We start from the raw sequence: 23389 nt of genomic DNA, 5'->3' as shown, positions 1-23389 counted from the left end.
CTCAAGTATTCTTGGGTATGACGCTACAAGCTTGGCACAGCTGTATTTGGGGAGTTTCTCCCATTCTTCTATGCAGATCCTCTCAAGCTCGGTCAGGTTGGATGGGGAGCGTCGCTGCACAGCTATTTTCAGGTCTCTCCAGAGATGTTCGATGGGTTCAATTCCGGGCTCTGGCTGGGCCACTCAAGGACATTCAGAGACTTGTTCCGAAGCCACTCCTGCGCAGTCTGGGCTGTGCTCTTAGGGTCATTGTCCTGTTGGAAGGTGAACCGTCACCCCAGTCTGAGTTCCTGAGCACTCTGGAGTAGGTTCTCATCAAGGATCTCTGTACTTTGCTCCGTTCATGTTTCCCCTCGATCCTGACTAGTCTCCCAGTCCCTGAACCCCACAGCATGATGCTGCCACCACCATGCTTCACCGTAGGGATCGTACCAGGTTTCCTGCAGACGTGACGCTTGGCATTCGGGCCAAAGAGTTTAATCTTAGTTTCACCAGAGATGGTTGTCCTTCTGGAAGGTTTTACCATCACCACTGAGGAACTCTAGAGCGCTGTCAGAGTGACCATCAGGTTCTTGGTCACCTCCCTGACCAAGGCCCTTCTCTTCTGATTGCTCAGTTTGGCCGGGTGGCCAGCTCTAGGAAGTCTTGGTGGTTCCAAACTTCTTCCATTTAAGAATGATGGAGGGCACTGTGTTCTGTGGGACTTTTAATGCTGCAGACATTTTTTGGTAGCCTTTCCCAGATCGGTGCCTCGACACAATCGTGTCTGAGAGCTACGGACAATTCCTTCAACCTCTGACATGCACTGTCAACTGAGGGACCTTATATAGAGAGGTGTGTGCCTTTCCAAATCATGTCCAATCAATTGAATTTACCACAGGTAGACTCCAATCAAGTTGTAGAAACATCTCAAGGATGATCAACGGAAACAGGATGCACCTGAGCTCAATTTCAAGTCTCATAGCAAACAGGCTGAATACTTTTACAAATAAAAACACAGAAATACCTTATTTACATTCGCAAACATTTATACAAACCTGTTTTCTCTGTCATTATGGGGTATTGCGTGTAGACTGTAATGTAACAAAATATGCAAACTGTTTCAGAGTGCACTGTATTAGAGCAATACAATAGAATGGAATGCAAACTCAAGTTTGTTCAAAGAGCTTAAAAAAGAAACATAACCCTGACATTTTTCCCAAAAGTACCAACGATAGGCTAGATCAGTGTTTCCCAATCCTGGTCATGGGGATTCAAAATGTTCACCCCACACATTTTAGTTTTTGCCCCAGCCCAACTGAATAAACTAATCAAAGCATTGATGAGGAGCTGATTAGTTGAATGAAGTGTGTTAATGCTAGGGCAAAACAACAAAAATGTGCATCGATGTGGGTCCCCAGGATCAGGATTCAGGAAAACTGTGCTAGATGTACACTGGATTATTGTACATTAATACTCTTACCATTCCTTCATCTTCACCCAGTCTGAGTTCAAAGGCTATTCCACTCTGCTTTTAAAGGGTAGAACAGAATATAGTGCACTTGGTACCTTCGTATTAGAGAACACCTATACAGAAATTCACTTACGGCAGCCAGAGACGAGGTGACGTGATACATGAGTTGATAATATTTTACTGTAATTTTTCAGTGGTATTTACCTGTTAATATTCATTATGCACTTATTTGAGTGGTAAGGATACTGATACATAATTAAACATACTTTACCTACCTGCTAGTGAATGGTGAATAGTATGTTTGTTTCAATGTTACACAAATAACAAACTGTAGTTATTGTAAGTATTGTTTGGTTATTTTAAGGTAAATATCAGGTAAGAAGTAGTGGAATGTAAATTAAAGTGTAACTCATGATTTGTCTCTCTTGGCCTATACAGTATGTAAACTTCAGTTCTTAAATTAGTTTTGACCTAGGCAGTGGTCCATCGTTTGACTGCAGTTGTGGTTTTCCCAGCAAATGGAGCCAAAGGCCACATAGTATGGAATGTACTGTAGTGATAAAGTTTCTCCAGAGACATGTTCATAAAGACACACGTGCACGCAGAGATGCGTGCACGCACACAGACGTGCGCGTCACACAAACAGACACACGCCCACACACGCCCCACACACACACACACACAGTCAAGCACACACACACACACACACACAGTCAAGCCACACACACACACAGTCAAGCACGCACACACACAGTCAAGCACGCACACACACAGTCAAGCACGCACACACACAGTCAAGCACGCACACACAGTCAAGCACGCACACACACGTCCCTGGTGACATCTATAGTTCTTCAAAGTAAGCCACTCTGGTCTTGGTGCTCTGTAGAGTTAGCTGTAAGAGAAAAATACATTAATTAGATCTCCAAAACACCATACACATCTGACCAGGATCAGTTCTACTGCTGTACAACAGTGCTATTTCACACATGAAATAGCAGCTGGAGTTAGTTTTAAAGTGGCAAAGACTAAGGTGCCATATCCACTGACAAAAACAGACTTGGACAGGTTTTTCTATACTAGAAGTGACTTGTTAGATGGCAATGTGGCTGTTTGTGAGGTGACATTATCCACCTAGGACAATGCTTTTGCATGTACCTCCTCACCTCTTGACAGTCTGTATTTACATTCAGTATTCTGACGGAACACGTTGATGTTGAAGCCATTGTTTGTTATTTTGATTGAATCCTGACAATAATCTTATGGAACGCTGACACTTATAGAATCCTGACTTAATCTAGACACTTGTTTACTCCTGGTTCCTTTAGTTGAACACAAGTTTTAAAGTTAAAGGACGTTATGGGGAGAACAAATCGAATAGAGAGCGTTGTCGTCTTGCAGGACACTTAATGGGCATGATTTTCTTGTCCTGTCAAATACACAGCTCTGACTGTGATCTAAGGGAGTCACGATGACTGACATGTCTTTCTAGTCTACCTCTGGTATATATTTTAAAACCGCCTCAGAAGTTTGGGAGAGTACCGCACGGCACAACGCCTCTCCCCCATGTGACCTACTTTGTGTGTGTATGTACTGTAAATTGTAAAGTATTTTGTCTGTAATGTCTTTTTTCGTTATGTGTCGGACCCCAGTAAGACTAGCTGTCGCCATTGGAGTCGGCTAATGGGGATCCTAATAAAAATGTAAATAAAAAATATCAAGTGGTGGAGGTTTGAAGCACTACGGGATGAATCCAAAGTTGAGATTTGTGCATGTACTTTAACTCAAATCTGTGAAAAAATATCCCATTGATATCAATGTGTGATTATAAGTTATATCACCTTATCTTAAATTTGTTAGAATTCTTGTCCATCAAGAATCCTAACAACCCCCCCAATACCTCTACAAACTAAAACCTAATTCAGTCAGTCACTGTTATTTTCTCCTGTCTCCCATCAACCTAATGTAGCAGGTGTAAAATAAACACTTGAAAGGATGCCCCACATTCTGGTCATGGCGAGAGAGAGAAACGGTCGGGGGAGGTTCTCTTCTGGGGACTGTAGGCACACATCCAAAAGTGGAAGTTGCATCACAGGCTCTCTTCTTTTCCCCCTGAAAACTGGATGTTTCCAGCTTATCAGGGGGACTGCCAGCTTAAATACTAGAGTGGGGGGATTGGAAAACATTATTGGTGCTAAACTGTTAGCTAAATTTGTAGACACGGGTGTTCAAGCTCACCAAAATATACAATATGAGGGAGAGAAATGGATGTGCACAGTCTCTGTTTACCATCTTCTTATTTTACACCAGGCAGGTAGCCAAGATTATAGACTAGCTGGCCACAGGCCTGACAGGGTAGAGTGTGTGTGTGTGTGCGTGCGTGCGTGCGTGTGTAGATTCTTCTATCTTTGCGAGGACCTAAAATCCCCAAATGTCCCCACAAGGATAGTAAAACAAGGAAAATTATCCCTCGTGGGGACGTCCCCATGAGGACAAATGCTATTTTAAGCTTAGGTTAGGGTTTGGGTTAAGGTAAGGGAAAACAGAATTTTGAATGGACATTCATTTTAGGTCCCCACGAGGATAGAAGAACATAACGCGTGTGTGTGTGTCACCATATTGTATTTTCCATTTCCTCTGTTTAGTCATCATGCTGATATTAATACAGATACTTACAACGGGCCATTTCGCAAAAAGATAATATTCGTTTTAAGAGTGAGTAAGTAAGCCTTGTCGAGCCAGTTAATATTCTCTAAAGGTTATTCAATAAACAATCAATAAAGACTTTCTATCTATTCAATCACGACAAAGTCCATAGCTGTGTACCAGCCTAAGGAAATCAACCTAATCTTTACCTCCTAGCTACTCTTCCCAAACCCACCATGTGAAGTTCATCATAACTTATTTAATTTGTAGCCAAATAAACTGCATGGTTTACAGAGTCGTAGTGGGAGGAACACACACAATATCATTGCGTGACTCCAAGTTTACTTCAATATGTGTTATTATATGAATATTTGCGCATAAAGGTGTTTCCACCACCATTTCTCGCATTATTCATTTTACCGGCACAAAAAGATCCCACCATGTCGAACGAAAAAAGTGTCTGCCGGCATTTATAAAATTGTTTCCATCACAGCTGTCGAGATTTTTTTATACAGTATGATGTTACTTGAATAAAAACTGTGGAAGGAAACATGGTAAGTGATAGTTATTTCCTGCAACTTTCTGAAGAGGCAACGAAAATTCCTTGCGTCTGTGAATGTGCAGTACTTTGTGTAGACGTTAGCGATGATGCTAATGACACTTCTTCTGGTAGATGGAAAGGCTTTCGCAAAAACTCTCAATTAAATGTTAACTACAAAGTAGACCATGCTTACCTGGCAGAATGATATCAGGATTATTTGTGTTAATCCAGTGGGTATTTGTTTTGCAAACTCTACCATCACCAAAACACTGCTAAACAACAGCCTCTTGCTAGGTGCTGCACTGGAGTTAAATGTTAACTACACCCAAAAATAACATTGTCCAAAATTGTTCCCAGACCTAAAAAGTGGTCTCCTGATGTGATTTAAGCATTGTTGTGGACTTAGAACATCCAATTGAGTTGTTTTTCTATTAAATAAGTGTGATTTTGAGAGCGAAAATTATCCAAAAAACGGGGAAAGTGAAACCTGGAAAAACAAAATGGAGAAAACAGAATTTGGGAAAAACTTAATCAGGCAAAAAATTATTGATTTTTGTCGACTCCGGGCCTCCCTCCCTTTACTCCATTACCCTCTCTGCCTCCTTCCCTATCTCCTCCCACCTCTCCCCTCCTCCCTTCTCTCAACCCCTCTGCACCCTTTCTTCTCTTCTCCTCACCCCTTCACAGCCTCCCCCTCTTTTTCTCAGGGTAAACACACAGATAGACATACCACAGAGCCACACTGCAATGGCAGTGCAGTCTCAGTCCCCAACACAAAGAGTATTGCTCACTGGCCCCAGTTCAATTAAACAAGCAGTGACTAAGCCCAGCTAAAGCTCAGAACACCCAAGGTGTTCCCATCCATTCCAATGACTGATCGCAGTGCTAAAATCAATTAGTGCTACTCAAACAAGTTTATTTTACACACGGAGACAGAAGGGGTGGCAGGGGGAGGGAGAGGCACTTTGTATGGATGTGCCAAAGCTCACATTTCACCTCACTGGTTTTACAGATTTAGCGAAGAATCTGAGGGTTGTAGATAACGGTTCAGGTTGTGAGCTTAATTTGTTAATTCCTCTTGATGATAGCAGAATAAATCTCTATGTGAAAGTAGTTAGACGGTTATCTAACGGTTATGTGTGATATGCAAGTCTGTGGTGTTTGAGTGGGAGGCTATATGAGGTGTGTGGGAGCAGTGTGTAAGGAGTGATGTGAGAAGTCTGTATGACAATTGTTTGTGTGAGATACACATTTACATTTACGTCATTTAGCAGACGCTCTTATCCAGAGCGACTTACAAATTGGTGCATTCACCTTATGATGTCCAGTGGAACAACCACTTTACAATAGTACATCTATATCTTTTTTTGGGGGGGGTAGAAGGATTACTTTATCCTATCCCAGGTATTCCTTAAAGAGGTGGGGTTTCAGGTGTCTCCGGAAGGTGGTGATTGACTCCGCTGTCCTGGCGTCGTGAGGGAGCTTGTTCCACCATTGGGGTGCCAGAGCAGCGAACAGTTTTGACTGGGCTGAGCGGGAACTGTGCTTCCGCAGAGGTAGGGAGGCGAGCAGGCCAGAGGTGGATGAACGCAGTGCCCTTCTTTGGGTGTAGGGACTGATCAGAGCCTGAAGGTACGGAGGTGCCATTCCCCTCACAGCTCCGTAGGCAAGCACCATGGTCTTGTAGCAGAGCACCATGGTCTTGTACACCAATGCATGTGTCATTGACACTGGATAAGTTAGCGACAGACATCACTATAAGGTGTACCTTTTTGAAGTTGCTGTGCTAGCTGGTGCCTCTCTTAGTGTTAGGTGTTCATGACGATTGTGTAAAACGTAATCCTATGTATGTGTGTGTGTGTGTGTCTGTCTGAGGAGTTATAGGGCTTACCTTTTTGAAGTTGCTGTGCTTGCTGGTGCCCTTCTCAGTGTTCTCGTTGTGGAGTATATCCAGAGGCGTTTCTCGCTCCTTCAGCTTCAGAGACTCTATCTCTGTCTTCAGCTCATTCAGCTGTTCTTGAAGGTGCTTACTCTTCTCCATGTACTCCACCCTGAGAGGACCACAGAAATAAGAATGACAATCCTCCACCTGGGTCATACAGGCCGAAACAAGAAAGTATTATCCAAACTTAAGAATAAGAAACATTTTCTTTTCGTTTTCTGTTCCACAATGTTTTGAATTAGTTCTGCTACGGTGTGCCCTAATGAATAGAATCCTGACCAAGACCTCCACAGATGAAAATTGTTGAGTTATTAGTCTTCCCATGTGACAATCTGTCATTTTGATTCATGAATATGACATAAAAACAGTTGTAAAATCTTGAATAGCTGCTTGAATTTCATTGATTAACAAAGTTATAGATATACAAACAAGATGATAGTGATAAAACAACATGTCTACATCATTATTTTCATACCTTAAACATCATGAACAAGTACAATTTGTGCCACATCTTTACAAACAAATATCAATGTATTTTGACATTTCCGTACACTATAATATCCATTAATTATGAAATGAGTGCTTCTGACTGGAATGCATCAACATTGTACCACCACGAGTCATGGTCCATGACATTTCCGTGCTCAATGCCTGATAGAGCACACGGGACATGTCTCATTCTGTGGTGTACTGTACATGTGTACAATCAATCAGTATCTAACTGACAGAGAGAGTGGCCAGTGAGTGACTCACTTTTTCGTCTTGAGAGATGGGAGAAGAGAGATTAAAAGATGGAGAGAATTAGACAGGGAGTAGGAGACAGCGACAGAGCAAGAGCAGGAGATGCGGTTGACAAAGACGAAGACAGGCAGTCCGAGAAGGAGGGGGAGAAAGAGTGAGAGCGAGAGATATAGAGAAAGATGAGGGACAGAGAGAAGAAAATGACAGGTGAATACAGGACAGAGAGGGAAGGTTACTGTAGAGTAAGTACATCTGATTGAATGAAGTCAGGCAGAAAGAAAGGCAGTAATGAAGTCAGGTAGAAAGAGAGCTAGCTCCTCGAGATAGAGTGCAAGAGAGAGACGGGGACGAATAGAACAATGAGGGACAAGTCTGTAATAGTGGTGTATATCAAATTGTTAATGCTGCAGGATGGAGCGAGGTGGGCAGTCACTCACTTATCCTTCTCGAAAGAGGAGAGAAGAGAGAGAGAGCAATAGAGAGAGAAAGAGAAGGATGAGAAGACAGAGAGAGCGAAGTGGTCAGTCACGCACTTCTCCTTCTCGATCTCCATGGAGAGGCGCTTCATGTCTGTGTCTTTGAAGTCGAAGCTCAGGTTCTCTCTGCTGAAGCTCAGGTCTGGAGGCATCACATCACCTGGGACGGCCGAGGGCTGGGAGGAGGAGAGAAAGAGAGGTAGAGGGGTGGGGAGGGAGGGAAATGAGTGTGAGGAGACGGGAGAAGAGAGAGAAAATATAAAATGAGAGAGGGGGATAGTGAGTAGCAGCAGAACAGGGTGACACAGAGAGAGAGAGGTAGACGGGAGAAGATAGATGGAAGAACAGGATGACAGAGAGAGGGATGGAGTGAAAGATTCGGATGAATACTTTGATATGAGCGCAGACACACGTAACACACTTCAGAATGGTGACAGTGGCAAAATACCCTAGAATGCATTAGCCACGTGTGTACATCCAGTCCTTGTGGATCAGAGCTGCAGTACTGTACAATATAAATCCATTGGTCATCGCTGTTGAATTATTGATTTTATTAGGATCCCCATTAGCCAACACTAATGGCGACAGCTAGTCTTACTGGGGTCCAACACATAATAAAAAAAGCAGTAGACAAAATACTTTACAATTTGCATACATAAAGAAACTATGTAGTGTAGGGCTGTCCCAGACTAATAAAATCTGTTCATTCGACAAATCGATTGGTGGAAATGTTAAAACATATTTTTCTATATATAGACACATCCTATGTGTTTTAGTCAAATCAACTATATGCCCTGAGCTTGTCTGACGCTTTAAGAGAAATGTTTGATGAAATAATTAAGACATAAATTACTAGAGCGGGTCCGACAGCAATTGATTTGATTGTGCAGGGCCTGGCTCAGACTTGCTGCGCTGTGTTAAAAAAAAAAAGACAGCGAGTGACTGTGACTAGAACCCTTTGTCGCCCTCTACTCCCTGCTGCAGCGCCACAGAACATCAACAGTGTGTATCACGCTGTCCGTGTTGCTGAAGCTGCAACATAATTACAGCCATTTCTGACTGAAAAGTTACTGTTATTAAGACTAAACAGGATGTGCTCTTAGGCCTGCAGCTCGATGGTGGTTATATCAGGCTGCTATACTAAGCCTAATAATGAGAATGACATTTATTATAATGATCATAATAATAATAACAATAAGAAGGATATCAAGGGGGAAAAAATAGGGTTATTATTATTATAATAAATATAATTTCTGACTATTTGGAAGTGTAAACAGCAATAACTAAATTATAAATGATAAAAGACAGGCTGATCTAACAAAAGTGTAAAGCCTTTATTACAACATAGCAAAGAATAAAAACAGCAGAATTTGTTAATCCGACATGTGTGAGGCTTGGTGCTCACGGAGTAAGTAAGATATTAAACAAACACTCAAACAGGCAACTGTAACGCCCTGGCCATAGAGAGGGGTTTTTTGTTCTTTATTTTGGTTAGGCCAGGGTGTTACATTGGGTGGGCGTTCTATGTCCATTTTTCTATGTTGGTTTGTTTCATTGATTTTGGCCGTGTGGCTTCCAATCAGGCACAGCTGTAGAGTGTTGTTGCTGATTGGGAGTCACACATAAGTGCCTGTTTTTCCGTTGGGGTTTTGTGGGTAATTGTTTCTGTTAGTGTTTTGCACCTGACAGGACTGTTTGGCTGTCGGTTTTCTTATTTTTGTATAGTGTTCTTTCGTCTATTAAATATTCAATGATGAACACTAACTCCGCTGCACCTTGGTCTACTCTCTCTCACGACAGCCGTTACAGCAACAGAATCTGTCTTATTTTCTTAGATATATATGGATGATTTATAAAGCCAGGCACATAACAGTTATTCTATTGATTATAAACCTAATAAAGTTGGGGTTTCCTCTCTCCTCACTTTTCTATAGGCAATTAAAGCAAGGGCTGTTTTCTCGTCTCCTAACTCTGCTGCTACCTCTGCCGCATTGTTCTCAATACCAATATGCTGGTTAACTTTGCTATTATGCACACAGCAACATGGTCTAGGAAAAGTCACCAATTCAACCCCGCACTGATGTCTTTCAGAGCCATGGACAGAGACCACTATTCAAAGTGCATGTTATAAAATAATATTTTTTTGTTATTACATAACCATATAACCATATGCAATTTCAGTAGCACATGTCTTAGACTTATGACTGTGCCATCCCCACAGCCTCTACAATGGATAAGTCCACTCAGACAGGCGCGACTCAGACAGGTGTTTTGTACATGGTTTTTTACTTATTTTTGCTACTTGCTCGACTAAAGAAATCTTGGTCGAGCACCAGCCTATCGACCAAACATGAGGTCAGCCTAGTACACACAAGTAGGTCACATTGGGGAGAGGGGTTGTGACGTGAGGTGTTGCTTTATTTGTTTTTTTAAACCAGGTTTGCTGTTCACTTGCGCTATATGAGATGGAAGGGAGTTCCATGCAATCATGGCTCTGTATAATACTGTACGTCTTCTTGAATTTGTTCTGGGACTGTGAAAAGACCCCAGGTGGCTTGTCTAGTGGTAAGTGTGTGTGTCAGTGCTGTGTGTAAGTTGACTATGCAAACAATTTGGAATTTCCAACACAATTTTTCTTATAAAAACAAGAAGTGATGCGTCAGTCTTTCCTCTACTCTTACCCAAGAGAGACTGGCATGCATACTATTGATAAAAGACCTGTGATTACAATGAAGAGCAAAATGTGCTGCTCAGTTCTGGACCAGTTGCAGCTTAACTAGGTCCTTCTTTGTAGCACTTGGCCATATGACTGGACAATTTATTTAGCCATCTTACATATAAAACCTTATTTGTCCATAAAAAATGGTGAATAACTCACCCCAGGTTAATGAGAATGGTGTGCTTGAAAGGATGCACACAACTCTGCAATGTTGGGTTGTATTGAGAGAGTCTGTCTTAAATCATTTTTAACACACAGTCTGTGCTTGTATTTAGTTTTCATGCTAGTGAGGGCCGAAAATCCACTCTCACATAGGTACAAGGTTGCAAAGGGCATCAGTGTCTTAACAGTGCAATTTGCCAAGGCAAGAAACTCTGAGCGCAGCCCTATCCAGAAACTGGCAGTGGCTTCTGATTAAATTACATTTTCACAGAACTGCTCGTTGCAATTTCGATGAGGCGCTCTTGTTTAGATATTGGTAAGTGGACTGGAGGCATGGCATGAAAGGGATAACGAACCCAGCTCACCCAGGTCCTTTGCTATATCACATTTGACATTGTCTGTAAGCTTGAGTTCATTTGCACACAAAAAAAACATTCAATGACGGAAAGACCTGTGTGTTGTCCTTGTTAATGCAGACAGAAAAGAGCTCCAACTTCTTAATCATTGCCTCAATTTTGTCCCGCACATTGAATATAGTTGCAGAGAGTCCCTGTAATCCAAGATTCAGATCATTCAGGTGAGAAAAAACATCACCTAGATTGGCCAGTCGTGTGAGAAACTCGTCATCATGCATGCGGTCAGACAAGTGAAAATGATGGTCAGTAAAGAAAACTTTAAGCTCGTCTCTCAATTCAAAAAAACGTGTCAATACTTTGCCCCTTGATAACCAGGGCACTTCTGTATGTTGTAAAAGCGTTACATGGTCGCTGCCCATATCAGTGCATAGTGCAGAAAATACACAAGAGTTCAGGGGCCTTGCTTTAACTTCTTATGGCTGGGTGGCAGTATTGAGTAGCTTGGATGAATAAGGTGCCCAGAGTAAACTGCCTGCTACTCAGGCCCAGAAGCTAAGATATGCATATTATTAGATTTGGATAGAAAACACTCTGAAGTTTCTAAAACTATTTGAATGATGTCTGTGAGTATAACAGAACTCATATGGCAGGCAAAAACCTGAGAAAAAAATCCAACCAGGAAGTGGGAAAGAATCTGAGGATTGTAGTTTTTCAAGTCTTGGCCTATCCAATATACAGTGTCTGTAGGGTCATATTGCACTTCCTAAGGCTTCCACTAGATGTCAACAGTCTTTAGAACCTTGTTTGAGGCTTCTACTGTGAAGTGGGGCTGAATAAGAGCTGATTGAGTGAGAGGTCTGCCAGCTTCAGTCATGTGCACGCCCGTGAGAGGTAGCTGAGTTCCATTGCATTTCTAAAGACAAAGGAATTCTCCGGTTGAAACCTTATTGAATATTTATGATAAACATCCTAAAGATTGATTCTATACATCGTTTGACATGTTTCTACGAACTGTAATGGAATTTGAGTTTTCGTCTGGCCTGCGCGTCGTGAATTTGGATTTGTGAACTGAAGGCACGAACAAAAAGGAGGTATTTGGACATAAAGATGAACTTTATCGAACAAAACAAACATTTATTGTGGAACTGGGATTCCTGGGAGTGCATTCTGATGAAGATCATCAAAGGTAAGTGAATATTTATAATGCTATTTCTGACTTCAGTTGACTCCAACATGGCGGATATATGTATGGCTTGTTTTTGTGACTGAGCGCCGTACTCAGATTATTGCATGGTATGCTTTTTCGGTAAAGCTTTTTTCAAATCTGACAAATGAACTTTATCGAACAAAACATACATGTGTTGTGTAACATGAAGTCCTATGAGTGTCATCTGATGAAGATCATCAAAGGTTAGTGATTTATTTTTTCTCTATTTCTGCTTTTTGTGACTCCTCTCTTTGGCTGGAAAGATGGCTGTGTTTTTCTGTGACTAGTTGCTGCCCTAACATAATCGTTTGGTGTGCTTTCGTAGTAAAGCCTTTTTGAAACCGGACACTGTGGTGGGATTAACAACAAGTTTATCTTTAAAATGGTGTAAAATACTTGTATGTTTGAAGAATTTTAATTATGAGATTTCTGTTGTTTGGCGCCCTGCACTTTCACTGGCTGTTACCGGGATTCCAGCCATAAGAAGTTTTAACAAAGTCAACCATTTTCACTGTAGTGTCCAAAACGTCTTTCAAGCTATCAGGCATTCCCTTGGCAGCAAGAGCCTCTCGGTGGATGCTGCAGCATACCCAAGAGGTCGTCGGAAGCAACTTTTTGCACGTGCGTTACCACTCCACTAGGTCTCCCTGTCATGGCTTTTGCACCACAGATACTAACACATCTTGACCACCAAAGTCCTTTTGATGTCACGAAGCTGTCCAGTACTTTAAAAATATCCTCTCATGTTGTACTGGTTACCAGTGGTTTGCAGAAGAGGATGTCTTCCTTAACTGACCCCCCATAAACGTAACAGACATATACCAGGCCCGCCACGTCTGTTGACTCATCCAGCTGTAACGCATAGAATTCACAGGCTTGTACGCAAAGCAGTAATTGTTTCAAAACATTTCCTGCCATGTCATTGATGCGTCGTGAAACAGTGTTGTTTGATGAAGTAATTGTCTGTATAGTTTTTTGGGCCTTTTCCCCCAGCATTGTCCCAGCCATATCCGCGGCAGCAGGAAGAATGAAGTCCTCTACAATAGTATGGGGATTGCCTGTCCTAGCTACTCGATAGCTCACCATATAAGATGCTTCAAGCCCCTTCTTATTAATGGTGTCTGTTGCTTTTATACATGTCTTACTACTCGACAGTCGTCTTTATTCTCGCTCAATGGCATGACTTCCGCCGAAGTCGGTCCCTCTCCTTGTTCGGGCGGCGTTCGACGTCACCGACCTTCTAGCCATCGCCAATCCACTTTTCATTTTCCATTGGTTTCGTCTTGTCTTCCATCACACCTGGTTCCAATTCCATCAATTACATGTTGTGTATTTAACCCTCTGTTCCCCCCCATGTCCTTGTCAGTAATTGTTTGTTGTCAGTGCTTGTGCACGTTATGTACCCATTTATTTTATTGTTCTGTATCCGGTGGGTTTTGATGATTGAACTTAGCCGTTGGAAACATAGTTTTGCTCTCTTGCGTCTGACTTCTCTGCCGCCAGTACGCACCCGACACTCAAAATACTCCTGTGGCTTATTTTTCAAATTGTCATGTCTGCGCAAGAGTGAAGGTTTCCCGTGTGAGAGTATCGGTTAATGTGATTGGATGTTAATTAATCGTGTTACATAAAACACTACCTATCTTTCCTTACATTTATGATACTGTTTGTCTTTATATCATATTCCAAGCATTTAAACATTTTATTACACATTGAACTTGATCCTGTAAAATCACTGGATATTGCTGTCGGACACTTTTTGTATGGAGATCTCGGAAGTGCACTGTAACCATTCATGGGCACACATATCCAAAATAATGTTGGAGATTGCAAAATCTAATGCTTCTAACAGAAAGAGCAACTTTAAGATGATTAACAAAACTAAAATCCATTCTGTCATTAACAGGGTTCTTCAATAATTATCCATAATAGTTGTATGACGCGCATTTGAGGTCTAGCTGTTTAGTTACGAGAGAACATTCTCACACTACATCAGCTGATTCAGGAAAGATTTTTCTGTCAATCAAGTGATAAAGAGCTTGTGTGATACCGCACGCGATTGAACAAGATCCAAAGTGTGGGAATTAATGTTGATCTCAAGGATTGACAACATTTGTGTGTCTGTTGTTACGGGGTCAAGATAAATAGCCTGTGTATTCCTGAGGATTCTTGAGGTAAGATTACAATGACGGCAGTAGCCTAGTTGTCTGTTTGACTTATGGCAGATTTGTTACATTGAGCAGATAGTGTCAAGTTCATGAGAGAAAGTGATGGGCGATGGAACGCTAGCTGACTTGTGATGGGACAGTGAGTCTGTGTGGTAGAGCCATCGTCATGCGCAACGAGTGCAATGTGCATACAAAACATTTACTTCTAAAGGCTTTCCCAAAAAACGTTCCCAATTAAATGTTGACTGCAATTAAAAAAGAACTGGCAGAATGGTATCAATTGGGTGGGCGTTAATTTTGCAAACTCCCATCACATGTCTAGTAGCCAACAAACACCCTAGCGAAACAGTCAATTGCAAGGTGTGCAGTTGAATTAAAGGGGAACTGCAGCATTTTTTGCAAGGCGCACAATTTAATTAAAGGGGAACTACACTAACTATATACATTTGTTTTACTCAAAGTGGGTCTACTGATGTAGTTTAAGCGTTTGTTGTTTTTCTATAAAAAGTGATTTTGAGAGGGAAAATCAGATTTTTTGGTAAACATTTCCTAAAGTATTCCATAGGCCGACTTGTTGTCCTTTTTTTATGATTAATATACAGTATATGATATTATTATAATTTTACATAGCCTGCCAGAATACATTGTTAGACAGTTTTAAAATACACTTTAATGCATTTGATTGGATTGTGTGTGTCGTATTTACAATAAAATGCTACAAGTTCAAAGTTATATAATGGCCTAAGCATAGTCGCAGGAAGTAGGGGTGATACAGCACCTCCTGATAAATCAGTATAAAAATGTATGAGCGGAGAAAAATTGAGGACATACTAAACAAAGGACAAAACTACAATAAAACAGACATGAGATGTCCCTTGCTTGTAGTATACTAAAAGAGGAACATTTCAAGCAAAGACTGTGAGAAGGCAAAACAGCTACAACAGCGTAAAAAAATGTATAACGCCAGAGCTTCCCAGGAAGAAAATCCTATTTAAATGTATACTGCTCAAAAAAATAAAGGGAACACTTAAACAACACAATGTAACTCCAAGTTAATCACACTTCTGTGAAATCAAACTGTCCACTTAGGAAGCAACACTGATTGACAATACATTTCACATGCTGTTGTGCAAATGGAATAGACAACAGGTGGAAATTATAGGCAATTAGCAAGACACCCCCAATAAAGGAGTGGTTATGCAGGTGGGGACCACAGACCACTTCTCAGTTTCTATGCTTCCTGGCTGATGTTTTGGTCACTTTTGAATGCTGGCGGTGCTTTCACTCTAGTGGTAGCATGAGACGGAGTCTACAACCCACACAAGTGGCTCAGGTAGTGCTCATCCAGGATGGCACATCAACGCGAGCTGTGGCAAGAAGGTTTGCTGTGTCTGTCAGCGTAGTGTCCAGAGCATGGAGGCGCTACCAGGAGACAGGCCAGTACATCAGGAGACGTGGAGGAGGCCGTAGGAGGGCAACAACCCAGCAGCAGGACCGCTACCTCCGCCTTTGCGCAAGGAGGAGCAGGAGAAGCACTGCCAGAGCCCTGCAAAATGACCTCCAGCAGGCCACAAATGTGCATGTGTCTGCTCAAACGGTCAGAAACAGACTCCATGAGGGTGGTATGAGGGCCCGACGTCCACAGGTGTGGGTTGTGCTTACAGCCCAACACCGTGCAGGACGTTTGGCATTTGCCAGAGAACACCAAGATTGGCAAATTCGCCACTGGCGCCCTGTGCTCTTCACAGATGAAAGCAGGTTCACACTGAGCACGTGACAGACGTGACAGAGTCTGGAGACGCCGTGGAGAACGTTCTGCTGCCTGCAACATCCTCCAGCATGACCGGTTTGGCGGTGGGTCAGTCATGGTGTGGGGTGGCATTTCTTTGGGGGGCCACACAGCCCTCCATGTGCTCGCCAGAGGTAGCCTGACTGCCATTAGGTACCGAGATGAGATCCTCAGACCCCTTGTGAGACCATATGCTGGTGCGGTTGGCCCTGGGTTCCTCCTAATGCAAGACAATGCTAGACCTCATGTGGCTGGAGTGTGTCAGCAGTTCCTGCAAGAGGAAGGCATCGATGCTATGGACTGGCCCGCCCGTTCCCCAGACCTGAATCCATTGAGCACATCTGGGAGGCCACACACACTACTGAGCTTGATTTTGACTTGTTTTAAGGACATTACATCAAAGTTGGATCAGCCTGTAGTGTGGTTTTCCACTTTAATTTTGAGTGTGACTCCAAATCCAGACCCCCATGGGTTGAGAAATTGGATTTCCATTGATTATTTTTGTGTGATTTTGTCGTCAGCACATTCAACTATGTAAAGAAAAAAGTATTTAATAAGATTATTTCTTTCATTCAGATCTAGGATGTGTTGTTTAAGTGTTCCCTTTATTTTTTTGAGCAGTGTATATCAATCCATTTGGAAAATTTGACCCTGATGTCACATTGGTCGCTTTATTTATAGAAAGACCCATTTACAGTGCCTGCAAAAGTATTCATCCCCCTTGGCGTTTTTCCTATTTTGTTGCATTATAACCTGTAATTTAAAAGGATTTTTATTTGGATTTCATGTAATGGACATACACAAAATAGTCCAAATTGGTGATGTGAAAAAAAATTGCTTCTTTAAAAAAAAGTGCGTGCATATGTATTCCCCACCTTTGCTATGAAGCCCCTAAATAAGATCTGGTGCAACCAATTACCTTCAGAAGTCACATAATTAGTTAGATTGCACACAGGTGGACTTTATTTAAGTGTCTCATGATCTCAGTATATACACACACACACACACCTGTTCTGAAAGGCCCCAGAGTCTGCAACACCACCAATCAAGCGGCACCACCAAGCAAGCGGCACCACCAAGCACGCGGCACCACCAAGCAAGCGGCACCATGAAGACCAAATAGGTCTCCAAACAGGTCAGTGACAAAGTTGTGAAGTACAGATCAGGGTTGGGTTATAAAAAAATATCCAAAACGTATTTGAAAAAATTTGAAAGAATATGGCACCACAACAAACGTGCCAAAACTCACAGACCAGAAGGGCATTAATCAGAGAGGCAACAAAAATACCAAAGATAACCCTGAAGAAGCTGCAAAGCTCCACAGCGGAGATTGGAGTATCTGTCCATAGAACCACTTGAAGCCGTACACGCCAAAGAGCTGGGCTTTACAGAAGAGTGGCCAGAAAAAAGCCATTGCTTAAAGATTTGGTGTTTGCCAAAAGGCATGTGTGAGACTCCCCAAACATATGGAAGGTACTCTGGTCAGATGAGACTAAAATGTAGCTTTTTGGCCATCAAGGAAAATGCTAAGTCTGGCACAAACCCAACACCTCTCATCACCCTGAAAACACCATTCCATGCAGAATCATGGGATGGTGAAACTGGTCAGATTTGAAGGAATGATGGATGGCGCTAAATACAGGGAAATTCTTGATGGAAACCTGTTTCAGTCTTCCAGAGATTTGAGACTGGGACGGAGGTTCACCTTCCAGCAGGACAATGACCCTAAGCATACTGCTAAAGCAGCACTCTAGTGGTTTAAGGGGAAACATTTAAACGTCTTGGAATGGCCTAATCAAAGCCCAGACCTCAATCCAATTGAGAATCTGTGGTATGACTTAAAGATTGCGGAACACCAGTGGAACCCATCCAACTTGAAGGAGCTAGAGCAGTTTTGCCTTGAAGAATGGGCAAAAATCCCAGTGGCTAGATGTGCCAAGTTCATGGAGACATACCAAGAGACTTGCAGCTGTAATTGCTGCAAAAGGTGGCACTACAAAGTATTGACATTGGGGGGTTGAATAGTTATGCACACTCAAGTTCAGTTTTTTTGTCTTATTTCTTTTTTGTTTCACAATAAAAATATTTTGCATCTTCAAAGTGGTAGGTATGTTACATAAATCAAATGATTCAAACCCCCAAATAATCCATTCTAAATCCAGGTTGTAAGGCAACAAAATAGGAAAAATGCCAAAGGGGGTGAATACTTTCGCAAGCCACTGTATAAAGTGTCTCAGAGTAAGAGTGATGAGTAACCTTTAGATTATAATGAATAAGAGGGAAGACCTGCACCTAGATCAGCACTCCTACTCTGAGACACTCTTTGAATACAGGCCCTGTACTGTATGTTATGTAGCTGATGTGTTTCCTGTTTCCGGTCACAACTTGCAGACTTGTTTACGCTGCTGTGCGTTTTTGTTGCCGATCTTACTTTGATACCTGACGGTTTTTTACTTTTTCATTACCGTATATTTTTACTTTTTCCCTCACTCAACTTTTTTCATTCAACTTTTTCACCCCGGAGGTTTTATCTGGACATGGTTCGTCAGGACTTCAAACAGCCGAAGCTAAGTAACATTAACATGATGCCTTCTAATTGCAGTCGTTGTACTTATAATATACAGGAGAACGATCGCCTTACGGCAAGGATAGCTGTGCTGCAAGCCCAGCTTCAGACGCGATCGTTAGGCAAGGTTAATTTCAGTGTAGGAAAGGATGAAACAGCGTCTGTGCCACCAGTAAGTACAGATAGTAACGTTAGTATAAACCCCCTCGCACGGTCCCCGCAGCCGGACATCTTTCTCATGGCTTCTGGAGGGAAACGCTGTAGGAATGCTCAACCGGTGTCGCTTATTCAGCCGACAGAAACTTTCAACCGGTTCTCCCCATTAAGCGAGTCGGAGTCGGAGGCCGAGACTTCTCTGGTCTCTACTCCTCCCGTTGTGGGGTCTGAGACGCCGACGGCTCCCACCATTAGCTCTGACAAATTGAAAACCCTAGTCATTGGCGACTCCATTACCCGCAGTATTAGACTTAAAACTAATCATCCAGCGATCATACACTGTTTACCAGGGGGCAGGGCTACCGACGTTAAGGCTAATCTAAAGACGGTGCTGGCTAAAGCTAAAACTGGCGAGTGTAGAGAGTATAGAGATATTGTTATCCACGTCGGCACCAACGATGTTAGGATGAAACAGTCAGAGGTCACCAAGCGCAACATAGCTTCAGCGTGTAAATCAGCTAGAAAGATGTGTCGGCATTGATTAATTGTCTCTGGCCCCCTCCCAGTTAGGGGGAGTGATGAGCTCTACAGCAGAGTCTCACAACTCAATCGCTGGTTGAAAACTGTTTTCTGCCCCTCCCAAAAGATAGAATTTGTAGATAATTGGCCCTCTTTCTGGGACTCACCCACAAACAGGACCAAGCCTGGCCTGTTGAGGAGTGACGGACTCCATCCTAGCTGGAGGGGTGCTCTCATCTTATCTACGAACATAGACAGGGCTCTAACTCCTCTAGCTCCACAATGAAATAGGGTGCAGGCCAGGCAGCAGGCTGTTAGCCAGCCTGCCAGCTTAGTGGAGTCTGCCACTAGCACAGTCAGCGTAGTCAGCTCAGCTTTCCCCATTGAGACCGTGTCTGTGCCTCGATCTAGGTTGGGCAAAATTAAAAATGGCGGTGTTCGCTTTAGCAATCTCACTAGTATAAAGACCTCCTCCATTCCTGCCATTATTGAAAGAGATTGTGATACCTCACATCTCAAAATTGGGTTACTTAATGTTAGATCCCTCACTTCCAAGGCAGTTATAGTCAATGAACTAATCACTGATAATAATCTTGATGTGATTGGCCTGACTGAAACATGGCTTAAGCCTGATGAATTTACTGTGTTAAATGAGGCCTCACCCCCTGGTTACATTAGTGACCATACCCCCCGTGCATCCGGCAAAGGCGGAGGTGTTGCTAACATTTACGATAGCAAATTTCAATTTACAAAAAAAAAACAACAATGACGTTTTCGTCTTTTGAGCTTCTAGTCATGAAATCTATGCAGCCTACTCACTCACTTTTTATAGCTACTGTTTATAGGCCTCCTGGGCCATATGCAGTGTTCCTCACTGAGTTCCCTGAATTCCTATCGGATCTTGTAGTCATAGCAGATAATATTCTAATTTTTGGTGACTTTAACATTCACATGGAAAAGTCCACAGACCCACTCCAAAAGGCTTTCGGAGCCATCATCGACTCAGTGGGTTTTGTCCAACATGTCTCTGGACCTACTCACTGCCACAGTCATACTCTGGACCTAGTTTTGTCCCATGGAATAAATGTTGTGGATCTAAATGTGTTTTCCTCATAATCCTGGACTATCGGACCACCATTTTATTACGTTTGCAATTGCAACAAATAATCTGCTCAGACCCCAACCAAGGAGCATTAAAAGTCGTGCTATAAATTCTCAGACAACCCAAAGATTCCTTGATGCCCTTCCAGACTGCCTCTGCCTACCCAAGGACGTCAGAGGACAAAAATCAGTTAACCACCTAACCGAGGAACTCAATTTAACCTTGCGCAATACCCTAGATGCAGTTGCACCCCTAAAAACTAAAAACATCTGTCATAAGAAACTAGCTCCCTGGTATACAGAAAATACACGAGCTCTGAAGCAAGCTTCCAGAAAATTGGAACGGAAATGGCGCCACACCAAACTGGAAGTCTTCCGACTAGCTTGGAAAGACAGTACCGTGCAGTATCGAAGAGCCCTTACTGCTGCTCGATCATCCTATTTTTCCAACTTAATTGAGGAAAATAAGAACAATCCGAAATTTCTTTTTGATACTGTCGCAAAGCTAACTAAAAAGCAGCCTTCGCAAATGGAGGATGGCTTTCACTTCAGCAGTAATAAATGTATGAACTTCTTTGAGGAAAAGATCATGATCATTAGAAAGCAAATTACAGACTCCTCTTTAAATCTGGGTATTCCTCCAAAGCTCCATTGTCCTGAGTCTGCACAACTCTGCCAGGACCTAGGATCAAGGGAGATACTAAAGTGTTTTAGTACTATATCTCTTGACGCAATGATGAAAATAATCATGGCCTCCAAACCCTCAAGCTGCATACTGGACCCTATTCCAACTAAACTATTGAAAGAGCTGCTTCCTGTGCTTGGCCCTCCTATGTTGAACATAATAAACGGCTCTCTATCCACCGGATGTGTACCAAGCTCACTAAAAGTGGCAGTAATAAAGCCTCTCTTGGAAAAGCCGAATCTTGATCCAGAAATTATAAAAAACTATCGGCCTATATCGAATCTTCCATTCCTCTCAAAAATGTTAGAAAAAGCTGTTGCACAGCAACTCACTGCCTTCCTGAAGACAAACAATGTATACGAAACGCTTCAGTCTGGTTTTAGACCCCATCATAGCACTGAGACTGCACTTGTGAAGGTGGTAAATGACCTTTTAATGACATCAGACCGAGGCTCTGCATCTGTCCTCGTGCTCCTAGATCTTAGTGCCGCTTTTGATACCATCGATCACCACATTCTTTTGGAGAGATTGGAAACCCAAATTGGTCTACATGGACAAGTTCTGGCCTGGTTTAGATCTTATCTGTCGGAAAGATATCAGTTTGTCTCTGTGAATGGTTTGTCCTCTGACAAATCAATTGTAAATTTCGGTGTTCCTCAAGGTTCCGTTTTAGGACCACTATTGTTTTCACTATATATTTTACCTCTTGGGGATGTCATTCGAAAACATAATGTTAAATTTCACTGCTATGCGGACGACACACAGCTGTACATTTCAATGAAACATGGTGAAGCCCCAAAATTGCCCTCGCTAGAAGCCTGTGTTTCAGACATAAAGAAGTGGATGGCTGCAAACTTTCTACTTTTAAACTCGGACAAAACAGAGATGCTTGTTCTAGGTCCCAAGAAACAAAGAGATCTTCTGTTGAATCTGACAATTAATCTGGATGGTTGTACAGTCGTCTCAAATAAAACTGTGAAGGACCTCGGCGTTACTCTGGACCCTGATCTCTCTTTTGAAGAACATATCAAGACTGTTTCAAGGACAGCTTTTTTCCATCTACGTAACATTGCAAAAATCAGAAATTTTCTGTCCAAAAATTACGCAGAAAAATTAATCCATGCTTTTGTTACTTCTAGGCTGGACTACTGCAATGCTCTACTTTCCGGCTACCCGGATAAAGCACTAAATAAACTTCAGTTAGTGCTAAATACGGCTGCTAGAATCCTGACTAGAACCAAAAAATTTGATCATATTACTCCAGTGCTAGCCTCCATACACTGGCTTCCTGTTAAGGCAAGGGCTGATTTCAAGGTTTTACTGCTAACAAACAAAGCATTACATGGGCTTGCTCCTACCTATCTTTCCGATTTGGTCCTGCCGTACATACCTACACGTACGCTATGGTCACAAGACGCAGGCCTCCTAATTGTCCCTAGAATTTCTAAGCAAACGGCTGGAGGTAGGGCTTTCTCCTATAGAGCTCCATTTTTATGGAATGGTCTGCCTACCAATGTGAGAGACGCAGACTCAGTCTCAACCTTTAAGTCTTTACTGAAGACTTATCTCTTCAGTAGGTCCTATGATTAAGTATAGTCTGGCCCAGGAGTGTGAAGGTGAACGGAAAGGCTGGAGCAACGAACCGCCCTTGCTGTCTCTGCCTTGCCGGTTCCCCTCTTTCCACTGGGATTCTCTGCCTCTAACCCTTTTACAGGGGCTGAGTCACTGGCCTACTGGTGTTCTTCCATGCCGTCCATGGGAGGGGTGCGTCACTTGAGTGGGTTGAGTCACTGACGTGGTCTTCCTGTCTGGGTTGGCGCCCCCCCTTGGGTTGTGCCATGGCGGAGATCGTTGTGGGCTATACTCGGCCTTGTCTTAGGACGGTAAGTTGGTGGTTGGAGACATCCCTCTAGTGGTGTGGGGGCTGTGCTTTGGCAAAGTGGGTGGGGTTATATCCTGCCTGTTTGGCCCTGTCCGGGGTATCATCGGATGGGGCCACAGTGTCTTCTGATCCCTCCTGTCTCAGCCTCCAGTATTTATGCTGCAGTAGTTTATGTGTCGGGGGGCTAGGGTCAGTCTGTTACATCTGGAGTATTTCTCTTGTCTTATCCGGTGTCCTGTGTGTATTTAAATATGCTCTCTCTAATTCTCTCTTTCTCTCT

The 23389-nt window shown here is 42.6% G+C and overlaps 1 protein-coding gene across 1 annotated transcript in view; it reads right to left on the bottom strand.

Annotated features, from left to right (window-relative positions):
* Positions 1-306: 306 nt before the first annotated feature.
* Positions 307-23389, bottom strand: part of nf2a (NF2, moesin-ezrin-radixin like (MERLIN) tumor suppressor a) — a 65486-nt gene continuing 42403 nt past the window's right edge. Inside the window, exons 14-16 of the mRNA XM_014171225.2 lie at positions 7857-7975; positions 6532-6691; positions 307-2348 (exon numbers count right to left, since the gene is read on the bottom strand). Of these exons, the coding sequence (XP_014026700.1) occupies positions 2298-2348; positions 6532-6691; positions 7857-7975 (330 nt within the window). The 3' untranslated portion in view covers positions 307-2297. The remainder of the gene's footprint in view (positions 2349-6531; positions 6692-7856; positions 7976-23389) is intronic.

This window comes from Salmo salar, chromosome ssa24 (assembly GCF_905237065.1).
Source record: "Salmo salar chromosome ssa24, Ssal_v3.1, whole genome shotgun sequence".
NCBI classification, from domain to species: domain Eukaryota; kingdom Metazoa; phylum Chordata; class Actinopteri; order Salmoniformes; family Salmonidae; genus Salmo; species Salmo salar.
This window is presented reverse-complemented; position numbering and strand designations above follow the sequence as displayed.